At 45.7% G+C, this 19,031-nt stretch overlaps 1 protein-coding gene across 1 annotated transcript in view; it reads right to left on the bottom strand.

Moving 5' to 3' along the window:
• Positions 1-19,031, bottom strand: part of LOC147452588 (AMP deaminase-like) — a 125,429-nt gene that overhangs the window by 38,788 nt on the left and 67,610 nt on the right. The window contains exons 9-12 of the mRNA XM_086518223.1: positions 10,144-10,211; positions 9,918-10,060; positions 8,539-8,600; positions 7,358-7,471 (exon numbers count right to left, since the gene is read on the bottom strand). Of these exons, the coding sequence (XP_086374349.1) occupies positions 7,358-7,471; positions 8,539-8,600; positions 9,918-10,060; positions 10,144-10,211 (387 nt within the window). The remainder of the gene's footprint in view (positions 1-7,357; positions 7,472-8,538; positions 8,601-9,917; positions 10,061-10,143; positions 10,212-19,031) is intronic.

Here is a 19,031-nt window from a genome sequence, read left to right as displayed (position 1 = left end):
AAAGGTGGTGATATTGGAGCGACGCCCCGCATGACAGTGCGAGACCTATGGGACCACACTAAAGATGGCAACATGGAATTGTAATGGGTCACTCCGTCTTGATGTAGGGGCCTTTGAGGATACTTTCACCGGGAGAGACATCATTTTCTACTCTGAGACGCATCAAGAACCTGGGCAATCCATGCCACAGATGAGCTGATATAATCGGGAGACAGCCTGCAGACAGGAGACCAGATCGGAGCATCGAGGACGAGGCTCAGGGGGAGTGGCAGTTCTATTCAGGGAGGAGTTGCAGCCACTGATATATATAGCACGCAAGGATGAACAGGCTAGGTACATATGGGTGAAGCTTAGGGCAGAGACGGACAGATACCTCTACATTGCTATTTGTTACTTTCCTCCTAGTACGTCAGTATATGCATCACCTAGAGGACAATCCCCCTTTGCTATTTTGGATAATGACATATGGGAGTTTTCCAAGAATGGTGACATTATCATACTGGTGGATTTCAATGTTAGGACTGCCCACCACCAGACAATATTTTATGATACTTCCGAGGAGATCCTTAGGGAGCTGGACGTCACAGAGATGGGTCTATCCAGACTATCATAAGATGAGGAATACACTGAATATGGCAGATACTTCATAGATATGGGAACCGCACATAGATTGGCCATTGTGAATGGCCTACAAAGATTTTCGACAACTAGAGGTTTTACTTGCTTTCCACACCGACATGGTGCCAGCACAGTGGATTATGTTATGGCCCAGCCAGGTCTCATTTCATTCTTTCAGGATTTCATGGTGGGTACTAGGCTAATTGGAGTAGCAGTTGATCATGCTATCTTGTCTTTCACCCTGACCTTTCAGTTCAGCACAGCTCCATTAGGAGAGGTCCCCACACACAATCGGTATACCTTCATGAGGGAGACGGATTCTGTGTATATGGATGAGATATACAAGCAGCTATGCACCCAAGAGCCGGGACGGCGGCCACTAGATGAACTCACTCAGATACTGACAGAGACGCTCCATGATGCAACATCAGAGGCATACCCCCACAACCAGCCCACAAGGAGAAGATCTGGGAGGATGCCCCAGAAGAGTTGGTATGATGAGGAGTGTAGAGAGACGAGGATCAAATTACAGAGGGAAGTGCTCATGGGTATTAACCACACATAGACAGTCACGGATTATCTTTTGCCGCATAGTGCAACGAAAGAAAAGGGCTTATCTATCTCAAGTAGAGCGGGATCTGTATCAGTTATTTATAAGTCAGGACTCAGACGAAGCATGGAGGCTATTCCACGAGCATTCACCACCACCAACGGTCACCTCCACTGAGACATGGGGGCAATATGCCACATCTCTTACACACCATCAGGGCAACCACCTTTGCTGGACCCACTAGAGACATGCCCGGAGACATGTTCCTTTTTTACTTACGAGAGGGTAAGGAAAGCCATTGACAAGATGAAGACAAGGAGAGCACATGATCATGATGGTCTGTTAGCAGAGCACTTCATCCATGCCAAAGATATGCTTCCAGAGCTCCTGACTATGATGTTTAATTGAGCCATGTATAAACACTTCCCGGAGACTTGGACTATGTCTACGATTGTGCCTATTTTCAAGTCAGGAGATCCCATGGTTCCCCCGAATTATCGCACCATCATGGTTGGTCACACATTAGCTAGATTGTATGCATCCGTTCTTGAGGGAGCTGAGTAGATGGGTAGAGTAAGAGAGCATAAGAGCACCAGGGCAAGCAAGTTTCAGGAGAGGTTTTCCACTCTTGACCAGATTCTGACACTCAAAGCTACTATTGAGGAGGGTAGACACCATGGCAAGAGGTTCCGCAAAGCTTTTGACACAGTGCCGAGAGCCAAACTTATACGCAGACTACAAGACATGGGTGTGCCTACAGAGCTCATATGGGGTATTCTGGCTCTATACAGGACAGTGATGGTGCGGATACGCACCACTGAGGGAATGTCTGACATGGTCCTCTCCACTATTGGAGTAAAGCAGGGATGCCCCCTATCCCCGACTCTTTTTGGGATGTACGTGGATGAGTTTCCAAACTATGTAGAGCGTCAGGGAGGCAGGGGGGCTTAGATAGCAGGGACATGGATTCTGTTATTACTATATGCTGATGATATTGTGCTGATTTCTGACTCTCCAAAGGGGATGCAACGTCATTTGGATGCTCTACATACATTTGCTCGTGACAGTGGATTGTCTGTCAATATGGGGAAAACCAAGGTTATGGTGTTCAACACCACAACACAGTGGGTCAAGAGGTCGGCACCCACATTTACGTATGGCCAGGAGACTGTGGAGTACACATATACATATACTTATCTTGGGGTAGTCTTCGGTGGACCGGTGTTTTCACTAAGGAGAGCATCAGAGACTAGACTGACGAGAGCATATGCAGCTTTGGGAGGACTGGAGAGAATGTGTTCGCAGGTTCAATTTCAGGAAGCGGGAACAAAGCTCTGGCTTTTTGACACTCTAGTGACTCCACCTATGCTCTATGGAGTTCAGGTATGGGGACCCTCAGTAGACCACCATGGGAGATCTGGCAACACAAATGGATGGAGATGTATGGAGAGGCCTCTGGCCTCTATGATCGCTCCGATGATTTGGGCTAAGGCCTCAGTACCACATGAGATTATCAGAGCTAAGCTAGTCCCCCCCTCGTGGTGGAGGCATTGACTAGATCAGTATCCTTTATACACAGTCTATGGGATCTCCCCAGGGACAGATACGCTCGGCTTGCCCTGGAGTCATCCCGACAACTAGCTCTACAAGGCGATACAGCATGTTGGTATGGACAGATGACAACATGGTTTCAGTCGCATGGTCTCAACATGGATAGATTACCTCCGCTTCAATACTCCCTAGCCCTCCTTGTCTCTCACACGGACAGAGATCACCAGATTCATACGTCAAGATCTGATTGAGCTAGATACCCGGAGCACATGGATACAGCCGACATAGGAGTTGGGCACGAAGATGGCCTTCTACAAAGAGCATCTTCTCCAACTCACGGAGGACGGCTTTGTGACTAGGCATGCATACATGGATACACACTTATCTCATGGGAGAAGATGCGCTATTGGACAGATACGCACATCCTCACATCAGCTCCAGATCGAGACTGGCCGATTTCGAGGGGTGCTAGCAGGGGCCAAGATATGTCACCTATGTAACTTAGAGCCAGAGACAGAGTTGCACTACACATGTCATTGCGCGGCACACTATGAGATACGTGGCCGCTTCCACTGCTTGTTCAAAGAAGGTTTCGGACCTTTTTCTAGAGTCATGAGAGACAAGGATCAGAGATGTCTCGGATTCTTCCTGCTAGAGCTGCGCAGACTTAGGGAGAGCTTGCTGAGGACATCAGGGGAAAGACAGTCTCAGAGACGAATCACAGATTTCTTTACACCAGCTAGAGGAGAGCCAACGGAGCAGTCATTACAACAGATCTCAGAGCCTACTCATACTAGAGGTACGCTGCTTGACCGAGCCATTGAGCTTGGCAGATCCAGACGCCCACGACCTCAGGGGGTCACCCACTACAACGAAGGCTACAACAGAAGATACAAATCACTCTAGCTCGACATGCAAGACGCCCAACCAAAGTACTGACCATGGAGGAGGTCGATGAGATCCGACAGCGACTGATGAGAGATTTCATATGAACCCACAAACCCCCCCCCCCCCCCCCCCCCCCCCCCCCCCCCCCCCATTTCCTTTATCCTTAGTGTTTTAGTGTTAGTGTTAGTTCTTTGTAAATTCAACTATAAAGTCCATCAAGATACTCTCCCATTTCCCTGAAGGAATGTCTAATGGATGGAGTAGTCCTCACAACTTAAGCCTTTCACACTTATTGATATGGAAATTCTTACATTCAATTACATATTCTAGGACGTTCTTATACATTCCATACCAATAAAACTTCCTTTTAACAAGACCATGAGTTTTGTTTACTCTTGGGTCCCGCACTTGGACTATCATGACACTCATAGAGTATCTGGTGCCTAATCTCTTCATTTTTTGGGGCACATACCCTACCTTTGTAGAGTAAATAGCCATCATCTATGGCAAAATTCTTCCACTTAAATCCTTCTAAAGCACCCATCAATGATTCATTCTCATTGGAAACCTCTTGTTCTAGATCCCTTTTTTGGAAGGTTTCCCATATCTTAGAATAAGTAGAATCAACCCAAGCCGTGGCCTCATCAAAGCTTTCTAAAGAGGTATGTGCTTCATGGTTGAAGAGTACGCTTGTGAGTGCAGTTGTGCAATGGATTGTCCGTCAGTTACAAGGTTCTCTTGAGGAGATCTATGTGTTACATGGTTGGGAGGGAGGGTTGGGAGGGAAGGTCGGGTATGTATATGGAGCAAGATGGTGTGTACTATGGTGCTTGGTTGGAAGCAAGTTGGATGTAGGGTGATGCTTGGAGTGGTGAAGATATGATGTGGGCAGCTTATATGCATGGATGGTTATGTGCTTGAGTTCAGCAATGTGGGAAGTTGATGCAAACGGATGGGTGCGCCCAATGCGAGGTGTTTGATCCAAGCGGTTTAGCTAAGCAAGGGGTTGGGCAAACCACTTGAGAAGAGGAATAAGACTTAGTACATATGGTAGTTGTTTTTTGGTTTGCTCGCAATGTTTTCTAGTTTTGCACTTTTCGAAGGGGAATAAGACTTAGTACATATGGTGGCGGTTATTTGGTTTGCTCACAATGTTTTCTAGTTTTGCACTTTTCGAAGTTCAATAAGCAAGCTTTTGGTTGAACATGAATGCTCAACAAGAGGGTTGGGCAATGATGATGCAGGTAAAGTTGGTCGATGCTATGGAAAGTGCAAGGCAAGCTATGTGTGCTTACAGGTACATGCTAAAGTGGTAAGACACATATGAAGTTCAAGGGCAGGCAAGTGGTTGCAGAATCCATATATGTATGCCTTATGTGGTTTTTGGGTCAAGGTGCTCTACTATGGTGCCTATCAAAGGTGGCTGGTCAGAGTGTTCAAAGTGTTGAAGTGGCAGTGCCAGAGGTGGTCCTCGACGTGTTCTCTAAGCTGGTCCAAACGGCTCCACAATAGGAGCTACAGGGTGCCAGTTATGGCAGTTTGAAAGTAGAAGTGGTTTGCAGATCCCCGTCGGATTGGACAATTGCAGATGGATGGTCAGAGTGTATGTGATTGCATGGACCTGAAGTGCTTGATTTATGGTGCATGTGGGTTTTTCGGATCGGCAATCGGAGTTCGGACGGCCATGTTATGGGCAGCTAAAGTTTTGATGGGGGCTAGGTCTAAGCCAGTTTGGCCGCCTCGGTAAGTGTGCCATCAAGGATTTTCTTGAGCTCACAAGGGTTTGCAAAGGTGGTATGCAGTGAGTGCAGCCCACTTGGAAGTTAAAGGGCGTTAATTGGAGTTGTGAGCGCGAAGTTATACCCGGTTTGAAAACGGAAGCAGTTGCAAGGGAAATAGTGACAGATGATTTTTTGCCATCTCTGGGCACGTCGATCGAGGGCACAGAAAAGTCAGACTATAGAGCGAAGGATGGGAGTCAAAGTCCGGAACCTCGGATATTTTACAAAAGGGCAATCTGGCATGGGAGCAAGAAATGAAAACATTGCAAAGTAGGGAGGAAAATCGGTTTTTTGTGGAGTTTTATGGGGTGTTTTATTAACTCACAAGGAGGGGGCGATTCTGGTGCTGCCACGTGGCGGCCCATTTAACCCACATGGGGAGCAAAGGTCGAGCATGCAAGGGTATCTATATAGCAATGAGACACTTCCATTGTCAAGAAAGGAGAAGGGGAGAGCTCTCACGGAGCTCCCTCACCTCCCCCCAACCCCACGGGCGCATGTGCGTGGACGCTGCTGAGCGACGCCGTTGGTGGCCCTCGGCGTGTGTGCCTCATGTCGGCGGCTCTGGGTGCTGGTTGTTGGCGTCGGTGCCAATTCTGGTGGAGCCTGTAGGGGCACATTCACACAGGGGGGTGCCCACGGGCCCCCTCCCCTTTTAATTGGAGGTGTAAGGGCTCATGCCTGGGCCCATAGCACCGAGCGCTAGTGCTATGAATAGGGAAACTTTCCCGCGGTGCAAGTTAACTTGGAGGGTCGGCCACTAAAGAGGTGGTTCTCATGCGCACATGCAAGATATGGATCGTGGACAAGTGTCCGGAGGACAACGAAGCTGCTAAAAAAAGAAAATCCGCCCCTATAAGGGGCCCTCATTTTGCAGAGCTTCTGCTTAGAGGATTGAAAGAAGCCGAGAAGGCCATTGTGCACGTTTTTTTTGGAATCAAGCTCCCAATTCCTCCTTGTTGCCAATCCCCCCACCCCCCTTTTCTTCTCTAGTGTTTCTGCTCTTTGGTGTCCGTGTCGGTGTGCGTGTGTGTTCCCCCGAACCATGTTTTGTGTGGTGCAAAGAGGGAGTGGGAGAGAGGCGAAGAAGTGGTACGACGGAAGAAGCGATGAAGAAAAGCTGAATTGGGTGATCTTGGAAGCAGCCTTTCGATGCAAGTTTGTGGCGGATACACAGCTCGATGAAGTAAAGCGGAAGCTGGACGTTTTGAAGCAAAGCTTGGGTGGCAATTTACAAGCATTTGAGTGGGAGTTTGAGGCTCTTTGGGACAACTTCTCAAGGTAACTGCTACAGAAAGTGTTGATTTTTTGAAGTTGAGCAAATTTATTCCTCAGGGATCCCCACGCTGACTTCATTGTCCTGAGGCTAAGGACCACTATACATTTCTATTCATCAACCGGCACCCTCAACTCATGCACTGTCTCCTCAAGAACCACCTCCATCAACTGAGCACCATGGAGTCCAAACCAGAGCTCAACAAGCAGCATTAGGCCTTTCTATTTCAGAAAACATTTGCAAGTCTAGATGCCACAAAGGCCTTCCAGCAGCAGCAAAGGCCATCTTTCTTCCCAGTTCTTAGAGTAGATAGCGCCTACCTAGAAGCAGTGGCAGATCTTTAATAGTTCAAAATTTAAAAAAAAAGATGGCTCCCCTTTGTCTGGATCTGTGTATACTTGAGGAGGTGTGCAGAAGCTATAAAAGTGAATTTGACCTTGGGCTTTAGGCATTTTCTTAACTGGAATGATTTTAATCTTTAAAAAAAAGAAAGAAAATGTCTTGCGTGTAGGATTTTAATGCCTATGAGGCCCTAAAAAGGAGGACTTTGACATTGAATAAGAGCAAGTCCTATTCTTGATGAGGAAAAAACTTCGCCAGCTGCAGCTTGCAAAGCAGCTACAGGTTCAATTCAATGAAAGTTCTGTAAGATTCAGGAAACTTGTGTTTGATTGGGAGCTCGCGTATATATACCTGAATTAGCCACACTACATTCTCACTGTATAACTCGTTGTTGACAAACCAGCTGGCCAGTTGATCCCACTCACTCTGTTTTCTACCGTAGATTGATATTCTGTACTCAGCCATCTAGATCCAAAAAACGACAATATCTTAGTTAAGCAGTTCCATGTGTGACAGCTTTACCAAACATGAAAACCACAAAGAGTAATAAATTCAAACTTATATAGATGCTCAGGTCTTATCCTTAAATTGATTACTGGCAAGTCTTAACCTTGTAGAATGCATGAGTAAAATAGTATTGGAAGGTAACTGGAACTAACTTGCTTGCTTAATCCACTTGGTTCCTTGATTATTCTTGCAACAAAATCAAGCAGGCTGACTAGAAAAAGAGAAAATGATGTTGGCTGTGACATGGTTGGGTACGTCCATTTGAGACCGTCCATTACTACAAAGAGCATGAACAAAGAAAGAGAGACAGATCACACTAATGTCTCCTTAATGCCAAATGAGACAAATCTGTATACATCATAACATCATGTCTATCTGGACATCAACTGGGTACTATATAAAAAGCTGACTACAAAACTAATCCTGCTGGGGAGGTAATTGGGTGGACCTCATAGAAAATGCTTGGATTGGGAAAAATGTTTCGATTTCTATGTGGTAATGAATTGGCAGCAGGTACAACACAAGATGGGCGAGGTACGTAACATTCTCCATCAAAAATCAGCTGCAACGATTACCTGATTGTCCTATCTGTTTCTTGACCAGTATCATTTAGCCCTTTGTATTCCCATAAACTAATTGCATCATGAAGGAGTCCTGCTACTATAAATTCTTGTCATGAGGTGAGATTTAATTAAAACTTTGGAGGTCACAGGAGCAGCTTTAAACTCCAGAACAGTTTGAAAATGAAGAACTCTGTTGAGACCATATACTATTTGCAAATTTATGAGAGAGCAGATATAAAATAGGTATAGAGCATGTGAGTGGTTGCTCTTCAAAAGGTATAATTACCAATAGTCTTCAGTCACAACTTTCAAAATCAACTATTGCAAAAAATGAGGACCCTATTTATGCTGTGCTAGAGTTCATTCAATATGCTTTCAAATGATATTCATGTGACCCCCAAAAAACTCCAATATCCTCTTTAGAAACTGTAGGAAGTAAACATCGAGAAGATTGAGCAGTGCCTGATATTTGCTTTGTTCTAGATCTTGAAAAACCTGTTTTGTTACTTCTGCCAGATACCGCCCTGCATTGCAAACAAAACATCCCTTATATCACATCTTCGGATGTCATGCAGTTGAAGTTACCAACGATCACAGTATGAGAAGGCATCAATCATTGAACCATGGTTTAGCCACAAACAACCAATCACAAGCACTCCTTGTAACAGAGTAAGAATACAATAACACATTACAATAGACAAAACAACCATGAAAGCACCGTCCAACTGAGCAAGAAACAATCAGATTGAAAATGTTGGCAAAAACAATGCATGCAACTGCAAGCAGGCCAGGAGCCCCTGCCACGGCTTGGAGCCTCCCTAGAAAAGATGCCTACCCAAGGAGGCCCCCTGATCACTTAGTGTAACTACACATGAAACAATACATGAGCACACAATTTCTGTGGTCCTCTAAAAATAATGCAAGAGCTCCAAAATAAATGAGCCATGCTACTATTCAAAATAGATGAGCCATGCTACTATTGGGAGATGAGTCTAGCTTGATTACTCCCATCTAGAGACAGCTAGTGGAGACCTGCAATGAGCACCTGCAATCAATGAAATGTACTTCACAGATTCTTATCCAACTCTCAGGGGCTTTGGCATCCTATTTGTCAAGGTCTTGAACAATAGCATACAGGATTCTTTGGGGGCCTTTGGGTATTCCAACAGAAATTATCAGCCTTCAATTTTTTTCCTGAATGGTCCTTGTCTCCCTGAAAGCTTCCTCTACTAACCAAAGGAGTTGCTCTTCACCATAAAGAGGGTAAGTCCTGAAAGGAAAATCATAAGAACTGTGATACTAAGGCAAAAGAACAAAACCAAAAAGGGAAGGAAACAGTGGCTGAAAATGTCGAAAAAGCACCAAAAAACCCTAAAAACTATGAACCATAGAATTTTTTATTTATTTTTTGGGGGGTTTTTTGGACATGCAAAATACTGTACAGCTCGCCAAGCCCGTCCGCTGCAGTAGTCAGAAAGACGCCAACCCTGAAGAGCTGCTTGGTGCGCAGCAGAAGGCGTGCACGAGGAGGGGGGGGGGGGGGGGGGGTGGGGGGGGGGAGGGGGGGGGGGGGGGGGGGGTGGGGGGGGGGGGGGGGGGGGGGGGGTGTCGTGCACTACATAAAGCCAAAAGCACCACACAAAATTCTATAATAGATACTAGACAGGGATCGCAGCTTGAAGGTAAAGGAGAAAAAACGTTAGGTAACTGGCAGAAAAACTTTGAAGGCAAACATACCCAGCAAGCAATATAAGCAGATTAATTTTCTGTGAGTCTAATCAAAAACCAAGAACTTCAGAAACCAAAAAACAATGTTTGCATAAGAATTTTGAAATTGTTACCCTGTATCAAATTATCTTGCTTCAAAAAGATCTCCCGCAGCCTGCTTTGACCACATGGATTATACTTCAAATTGAATTTGTCAAAACGGTGAAATGTGTTTTTATCAGCATGTACATCTAGAAGATCCACGTTCAAGTCATACCTGACACTCAAACAAAGCACATAGTGACAAAACAAAACAGAAGATTGAAAGATACAAGATTGCCCACACTCTAAGCAGCTTACCCTGTTAGGTCTAAGCTTTCAAAAACATCTCTGAGTGTGAGGTACTTGCCATCTCGAAATATAACAACCTGCATAAGAATGCAAATTTCTCACTTGGTTTTGCAGAAACTGAACAAAAAATAGTCTACATATCTGCAATAACAAATCAAATACACAAAAGCATTATCCTTTTGAAGGCTTTATGCCCAATGAGAACAAGGGGTAGAAGAAAACAGATATGAACATTTTTGAGGTAGTGCATGGTGGAGAGACTGTTCAAAAACAAAGAAAGTGATTATTAGACATTATCTGCTCCCCATCATTTTTTACAGTTAGGTATCAAGCACTATATAGTCTTCCTGGTATTGCATACATCTTTTTTTTTCCGAGTAAAAGATCCTTCCATCAATTGAGAAAACTGCCCAATGGGCTACAATCTGCCCTTGCTAGTGAGGCTACATCAACATGTGGGGAGACAACTCTTCCAACGAATTAAAAAAACAAGATATGTACAAGGATGGCTAAATCAGAAGATGAGAGGAGGAAACAGCCACACTAATGGACGGTACTGCCATCTAGGTGCACCATTGATCATGGTGAAGAAGGGACCTGGACGTGAAAGTCGCAAGAAGGCCTCTCAGTGCTCCCGCCTGCGGTCGGAGCTGCCCTGGAGTCTCTCAAACTCGCCTCTGAGTGTGCGGATCAGCTCCAGCCAAATGTCGCGGACAGCCTCTGCCAGTGGGACAGGTCGAGCCTCGAAGATGCGGAACCAGCGGGCTCGCCAGATGAACCACAGTGTCAGGCTGTAGATGAGCTCCCAACACCACTCTCTATCTCTACTCCACCCTTGAGGGACCAACTCGATGGCTGGCTGGAGTGTAGGCCGGCCCTCCTATATCACAATCATCCTGTTGACTGAAGCCATCTCAAAATGAAGCGCTGGGCCCGTGAGTGTGGACCAAACTGCAGCACCCCAAGTGTACAGGCTGGATGTAGAAGCGGGCATCAGCCAAAGAATACGAAGCCAAAGCTGTTGTGTCATGGGGCAATCCCACAGACAATGCCGTTGGGTCTCAAGTGGGTGGTCACAGGCAGCACATATTGCATGTGCACCAACCAAGACTACCACTAGCTACTAGCCACTAGAACATGGTGACTCGCCTCGGCTGCTTGCTGTCCCATAAGCGCTCCCAAAAGCATGCCAGAAACTCGGATGTGAGACCCTCCTCCTGCCAATGAACTGCTCCAGTAGGACGAGCCTCTCTCCTCGCTGTCGGTATGTGGCGACCGAGCTGAGCTATGTATTGGAAACAGGGGGTCCTTGGGTGATCGGCTGGAGTGAAGGGATCTCGCCAAAGCCGCTCCCCTAGGTCCCACTGTAACCGCAAGGCAGTCCCGGACAAACCCTGAAAATGCTGATGTGGCACTGCCGTACGGACCCCCGCAATTGGCGGCGTAGAATCTGGTGGAATTTTCGGGCAGCGGAAGTGGCAAAAAGCTGTACGGAATTCCTATGCAAAAGCTGGCTGATTTCTACGCAAAGAAAAAGAGATAGCTTTTGGGGATTACTTGCTTTATTTTTAATTCCCAAGAGAGAGCTTGTGAGAATAATTGCTTTATTTTTTAAAGCTTTTTATGCGCAGCTTTTGGGGCTCTGCTTTTGGCATCCCTTGTAAACCTTTATAAGTGTGGTTTGGACTCCCACTTCTCAGAGCATCTAGACGCAGAGTATGAGAGTGAGACCCTCCCACTCCCTTGTACTTTGTGCAACAGATTTAATACAAAAAGAAATACCGAAATGGGCGCCAGTCTTTGGGGCCAATACCTCTTGGCACGAAACTCCACCGGGCCGGTGTCGAATCAAATTGTGAACTGTTTTGAAGTGAATTCCTATCGTGTCGCGGTAGATTCTTGACTTGGGGTGTCCAAGTTTGTTACAGTGGTATCAGAGCACGGCCGATTTCTCTTCTACCGGGAAATCCAATCCTTTTTACACGGCACTTATGGATTCAAGCAAAGGACAGTCGACTTCCTCTACATCCGGAGATGCGGGAAGAGATCAAGAAGAAGATTCACGCGAGGAGTACAGCCCGCCTCGGCCTACTCAAGCGGAGCTTGAAGAGATGGAACATCGGAGATTCGTCGATGATGCGACAAAGTTGATGATGAATTTTGCGAAGGACCCTAAACTTGCAAAATTTTCACCCAGACCTCCTTCGACGAGGTGTACTCACAGTGGCGGCAAACCACGGAGCCACCCCTCAAACCGGCACTCAAGGAACCTCCTACTCCAAGGATGTTTACAGAGCAAGAGGTGGTTGATGCACGGATTAGCCAGCTTTTTGACGCGCAGAACAAAGCCAAAAAGCACGACAAAAAGCAAAAGAAAGGCATTGACTTCCCGGGTTATTTGGGTCGTCGGTCTACATTTGCCTCGGCAAGAAAGCTGAAGAAGCATGTGCGATTTGAAGGAGTACCCGGTTCTTCTTCTTCTTCTTCTTGTGATAGTTCTTCTAGCTCCTCTGACTCGAGCGAAGAAGACAAAAAGGGGAAAAAGCGAAGCAAAAAGCAACGTTCGGAAAGGGCAAGAAAAAGACAAAGAAGTCTAAATCTTGCCTAGTTGTTGGCAGTTCTATAGAGGATTCGTCTTTAGATAGTTCGGACTCCGATGACAACAGATTTTTAAAAAGCCAACCAGTATGACTTTCTGGAAGATAAAAGCAAGAAAGTCCGAGAGTTTAAAGAAGGTGGACAGTCAATTAAATTTGACACGTTTTCTCGATTTCGAGATGCTTCGAAGGCTTTGGCCTTCATACAGCAGTTTGACATAGCTTTCTCTGGAGGACATTACTCAGAGCACTCCAAGATTCGAAGGGCTACCTCTTACTTCAAGGGAAATGCTCGAACTTGGTGGTCCACTCTTCTATTGAACAAGAAAGCGCCAGTTAAATGGCTGAAATTTAAGAGGCTTTTTATTTCTTCTTGGTTGACTTGGGAGTACGAACGCGACATACGAACTGCTTGGAACCATCTTCGGATGACCAAGAAGGATACATTGAACGCATATTGCGAGAGATTCTAGAGCTTCATTTAAGAAGATCTCGTTCAAAGAACACAAGCTCACTCTTCGAGAGAGGGCTAACTATATCAAAGAAGAGAAGTGCTTTGGATGCGGGGAAACTGGGCACATCCCCGCGAAGTGCCCTAAAAAGGAACCGAAAGAATAGAACGACAGAGATGAAGAAAGGCCTGAGGGTTCAAAAGCAGCAGAGGAACGTGGATGAAAAGGCAAGATAAAAGCAGGATTGGTTCCACATTGCATGACTACTGACCCAAGCACGATGGATGAGAGTACAGAACTTTGCCAAGCTTGGGGCAAAGTGAAAGACCAAGAAGCCCTGGTTTTCTTTGATGGAGGAGCCAAGGCCAACTTCATTTCACCTGAATTGGCGGCACGGCTCGAGATCACACCCGATCGGATGGGACCACTAGCAGAGGCAGTTCTAGCGGCACCCGGCAAGGACGTAGCCATTACACCTGTCATTGACAATCTTCGGTTGCATTGTCAGGGGTATTTGGGGCACGAGGACTTCTACATAATGCCCTTGGAAGGTTGTGATGTCCTCCTGCGAATTCCCTGGTACCATAAGAACGCCGCCGTGGTCGACTATCGGGCGAGAAAAGAGACTTTGACTACAGAGAAGGACCGAACTATTGTACTTTATGTAAAACTTAAGGGCGAGTGTCCCTATTGTATCAACTTCGACCGCTTCAAAATTAATGAAATCCAGTCTGTTTGTTTACTCAATCTTTTTGAAAGAGTTGCATGATGAGAATAGGACAAATACGTCTGAACTTGATAAAGAAGACCAAGATTTTCTCCACACTCATGCCGATTGCTTTTCAGAGGGCCTGCCAGGCAAGTTACCACCCGCTCGTCTTGAGGATCATACCATTGATCTGATACCTAGAAGCACACCACAAACGGCCACCTTACCGTGTGAGCTGAGCCCAGAATGAAGAAATTATGAACCAAGTGAAAGACCTCTTGGAAAAGGGTCTTGTCCAGCCTAGTACTTCACCTTATTGCTCTCCACTGTTGTTGGTTTTGAAGAAAGACGGATCTTGGAGAATGTGCATCGATTATAGAGCTCTCAACAAAATCACCATCAAGAACAAATTTCCGATTCCGAGGATCGATGATATTCTTGTTACAAGGATCCTCGTGTTTTAGCAAGATTGATTTGAAGAGTGGATATCATTAGATCTGAATTGTGCCTCGAGATGTCTACAAGACAGCTTTTCGGACGACTTTTGGGTTATTTGAGTTTTTGGTGATGCCTTGTAGCCTAACCAATGCTCTTGCGACATTTAACCGGATGATGGACAGGATTTTTCGAGAGTACAGACTATTTGTTGGCACTTTCTTTGATGATATCATTGTTTTCTCCAAGGATGAGGCAAAACATAGAGAACATCTGCTACAGGTCTTTCAGGTATTACGAGATCACAAGTTGGTGATTAATGCGAAGAAAAGTGAATTTTTCCTACCCGAGATACACTTTTTGGGACATATTGTCTCAGCAGCAGGAGTGCAGATGGATCCGGCCAAGATAGAGACTATCCGTGATTGGCCCGATTCGAAGAATGTCCATGAAGTTAGAAGCTTCTTGGGCTTGTGTTCGTACTACACGCTGTTCATTAGAAAGTTTGCAAAGATTGCTTCCCCTTTGCATATCTTGACACAGAAAGGAGTCCCTTTCTCGTAGGGACCCACAGAGGTGACTGCCTTTCGGACATTGAAAGAGAAATTGACTACAGGACCAGTTTTGACTTTGCCGGATTTGCAGAAGTCATTCGAAGTATATTGTGATGCTTGTGGTCGTAGTTTGGATGCGGTCTAAATGCAAGAAGGCCATGTCATTGCCTGCGAAAGCCGATTGTTTTCAAGACCAAAATTGACAACACAAATTTATGAGAAAGAGCTTTTGGCGGTTATCCATGCTCTTACTCAATGGCGACATTACCTACTCGGAGCAGATTTTACTGTCTTCACAGACCATTAGAGTTTATGCTACTTCTTGTCACAGAAGCAGCTATCGGAAAAGCAGATGCGGTGGGCGAACATCTTGCCACAATTTCACTTCCAGATTGTCCATGTGCACAGACAAAAGAACTTGGTGGCAGATGCTTTGTCTCGGAAGTCGTTGGTTCTGGCTATTTCTGCGATACATCATAGGAGCTTCGAGGATATGGTCAATCAGTATGCCACAGATACAGATTTTGCAGATATTTTCACTCGGATACGCAATGGGGAGATAGTAGCGGGATATTCTATTCGACATAGCTATTTGACGAGGAAAACTATGTTGTGCGTTACAGAGTCGTTGAGGGAAAAGGTTTTAACCGAATGCCATTGTCCGCCTTTTACGGGTCGCCGCGGCATTGCTACCACCTTGAAAGGTGTGGAGAGATACTTCTTTTGGCCGAGACTCAAGAAGGATGTGGACGATTTTGTGCGCAGTTGCTTGGTATGCTAGAAGGTCAAGTTTGATAGGCATAAAGCACAGGGATTGTGACAACCTTTACCCATACCCACCCGCCCCTGGGAAAGTATTGCAATGGATTTCATTTTTGATCTCCCGAGAACACTGAGTGGTCACGATGGTATCTGGACTGTTATTGACATATTTAGCAAGCAAGCTCATTTCATTCCAGTAAAGAAAACAGTCAAGCATCACTTAGCAAGACTGTTGCGGCCCAAATCTTCAGATTACATGGCATGCCTGAGACGATTGTCTCTGACTACAAGGACCCCAGATTCACGAGTTTGTTTTGGAAGGCTATTTGGGAGAACATTGGCACGCGGTTGCAGTTCTCGTCATTGTTCCACCCGCAGACTGACAGGCAATCAGAGATTGCTAATTCAATGGTACTAGATTTATTTAAGTGTTACATCTCAGATCAGAAGACTCAATGGGAAAAGTATTTACCTTTGGTGGAATTTGCCAACAATAACACAATACACTCTTCGATGGGGAAGGCGCCATTTGAGATTATTGAAGGTGCTACGAAGGTTCCACCCTTCCTAAGCACGAAAGATAAGATTTTGAAGCCGACGAGTACAAGCGTGACTTGGACACGGCTTTTGCCAAGGTCCGCGAGGCTTTGCAGAAATCTCAAGAAAGACAGAAAAAGGCAGCACATCGCCGTCGTCATGATTTGAAATTGAAGGAGAACGATTGGATGGTCTTACATTTTGAGAAGACACGCTTGAGAAAGAAAAAGGGAAAGGAGAGACTTTTTCCAAAGCTTAGTATGCGCTACTACGCACCTTTGCAGATTTCCGAAAAGATAAATGATGTCTCCTCCAGACTGAAGCTGCCCGATACTTGGAGAATTCACAATGCTTTTCATGTGAGTGTCTTGAAACCTTTTAAAGGCGATGTGCCCAAAGATGGGGAGCCTGATGAGCAACCCGAAGTGGAAGAAAACGAGGAGATCCTTGTTCCAGAACAGATATTGGCACATAAAGACAAAAAGATTAAGGGTAAAGCGATAAGGCGGTTCTTGGTTAAATTCAAGAACTATCCTGCATTGGATGCGAAGTGGATGGGGAGGGGGAGGAGGACCTAGTAGATACTCCTCAGATTGTGAATCTTTACCTTGAAGCATTTGGATTAGCATAGTCTATTCTAAATGGAACCCCAAACTCAGCTTGGGCGGAATTTGGTGCAGCGGGTATGCAGAAGAGGGAAGTCGCTCCACTCCTTTGTCAACAGATTGCCTTGATTTTTGATACTAAAGTTACTGATGTCTCTTTTCAATTTCAGGGATACTATGAGCTAACAGTATTCTGCTGTAATGACTTTATGAACTAGAATTTCCGATAATATGATATTTATTTGTTCTTGACTTGTCTGAGTGCAGGAACTAATAGACAAAATGACTGCAACATTTCGGTCTGAACAATCTCGATAGACATGGTTGCAATAAGGATTAGTCAATCGGGCATCTGTGAGGTCCCAAGTGGATCTAGATGCGATTGCTAAATACGTTGCCGATAAATCATGGTCTGAGATCCGAATGAATTTTGAATGTGATTTGTCATGTGACGTCCTGTGATGTCCTGTGATGCGATTGTCGATTGGTACATGTGCTAGATGTGTGTTTCTAGTGCGTTAGTACTAACAGTCAGTGTCTGCTAAGAGAGTTTATGGCCTTTGTCTGTTTTGCAGGCGTAATCGAGGGCGATTACAATGCTTTCAAGAGGGGGGTATGTAACAAACCGGTGACGTGGCATGATCCCTAGAATGGGCAGCAAGAAATGGTGCAGCAAGGCAGCCCCGGACAAACCCTGAAAATGCTGACGTGGCACTGCCGTACGGACCCCCGCAATTTGCGGCGCAAAATCCGGTGGAATTTTTGGGCTGCTGAAGCTGGCTGATTTCTACACAAGAGAAAGAGATAGCTTTTGGGGATTCCTTGCTTTATTTTTAATTCCCAAGAGAGAGCTTGTGAGAATAATTGCTTTATTTTTTAAAGCTTTTATGGGTAGCTTTTGGGGCTCTGCTTTTGGCATCCCTTGTAAACCTTTATAAGTGTGGTTTGGGCTCCCACTTCTCAGAGCATCTGGACGCAAAGTCTAAGCAAAGTCTAAGAGTGAGACCCTCCCATTCCCTTGTACTTTGTGCAACAGATTTAATACAAAAAGAAATACTGAAAGGGGCGTCGGTCTTTGGGGCCAATACCTCTTGGCACGGAACTCCGCCGGGCAGGTGTCGAATCAAATTGTGAACTGTTTAGAAGTGAATTCTTGTCATGTCGCGGTAGATTCTTGACTTGGGGTGTCCAAGTTTGTTACAAGCGTTGGCTGCCTTGCTGAATTTTTTTATTTTTATTTTAAAACATCAATCTTTCTCTCTCAACGCTGGCGAAAACAATCGTAGCTTCTATCTCTCTCTCCAACGCTACCAGTGCTCTATTTCGGACCCGGCTCCGCACCGGCTATTCGTGCCGAGTGCGGAAGCCTATAAAAGCAAACCCCTCTCTCTCTCTCTCTCTCTCTCTCTCTCTCTCTCTCTCTCTCTCTCTCTCTCTCTCTCTCTCTCTCTCTCTCTCTCTCTCTCTCTCGTATAGAGAATTGCCAGCGCTAGCAGCAAGGAACGCTTCCGACGGAGAACCTGCAAGTGATCAAGCGAAGGCAGTGCGCGAGGTCTCGTTTCCCGCACTTGGAGCAACAGGTATCAATAGTGAACTCGCGATTTGCATTCTTGTTTCGTGTTTGTGCTTTTGCAGGTGCTCCATCACGAAGGAGGAGCAACGAGGCCTCGGCCTATGCTCAGAGATTCCGGGAACGGAATCGGGAATGGTCTGTTGAGCTTCACCCTGTGGAAACAGACGGAAACAGATTTGAGAGCTCGTCTCTCGAGAATTCGCCACAAAGGAAGGAATTGACCTTCAAGTCGGAAGATCTAGAACGAAGGGGTCACTCCGGTTCTTGTGCTTGTAAAAAAGATTCTCTTTAAGGGGGGGAACCAGCCCATCTTCTGGTCCCAAATAATATGTCGATCTTCTCCCTCGGCTCTTTTAGTTGAAAGTTTATTTATTTTCAGCTTGTTGATTATTTGTGAGCGCTCTCGTTTGTGACAGTGGTATCAGAGCTCGAGTTCCTCTCTTTCTCTACAAAGAAGGACGATTCTGAGAGGAACGGGAAGAACCATGTTGGGCCGAGGGAGAAGCGTTGTAGAGGAACTTCAAGCAAGTGCGAGCTCAGCTTGCGGAATTGCAACAACTTCTCACGTTGCCAGATGTCCATTAGGTTTTGAACGGACTTAATAAGATGCAAGGAACAAATAACGGTGGGCATCAAGAAAATATTGCGGGTGGTACAAAACCACAGGAGGAAC

This window comes from Adiantum capillus-veneris, chromosome 8, assembly GCF_014529385.1.
Source record: "Adiantum capillus-veneris isolate H3 chromosome 8, ASM1452938v2, whole genome shotgun sequence".
NCBI lineage: Eukaryota > Viridiplantae > Streptophyta > Polypodiopsida > Polypodiales > Pteridaceae > Adiantum > Adiantum capillus-veneris.
Note: the sequence above shows the minus strand (reverse complement) of the source record. Positions and strands in the feature narration are given on the sequence as shown.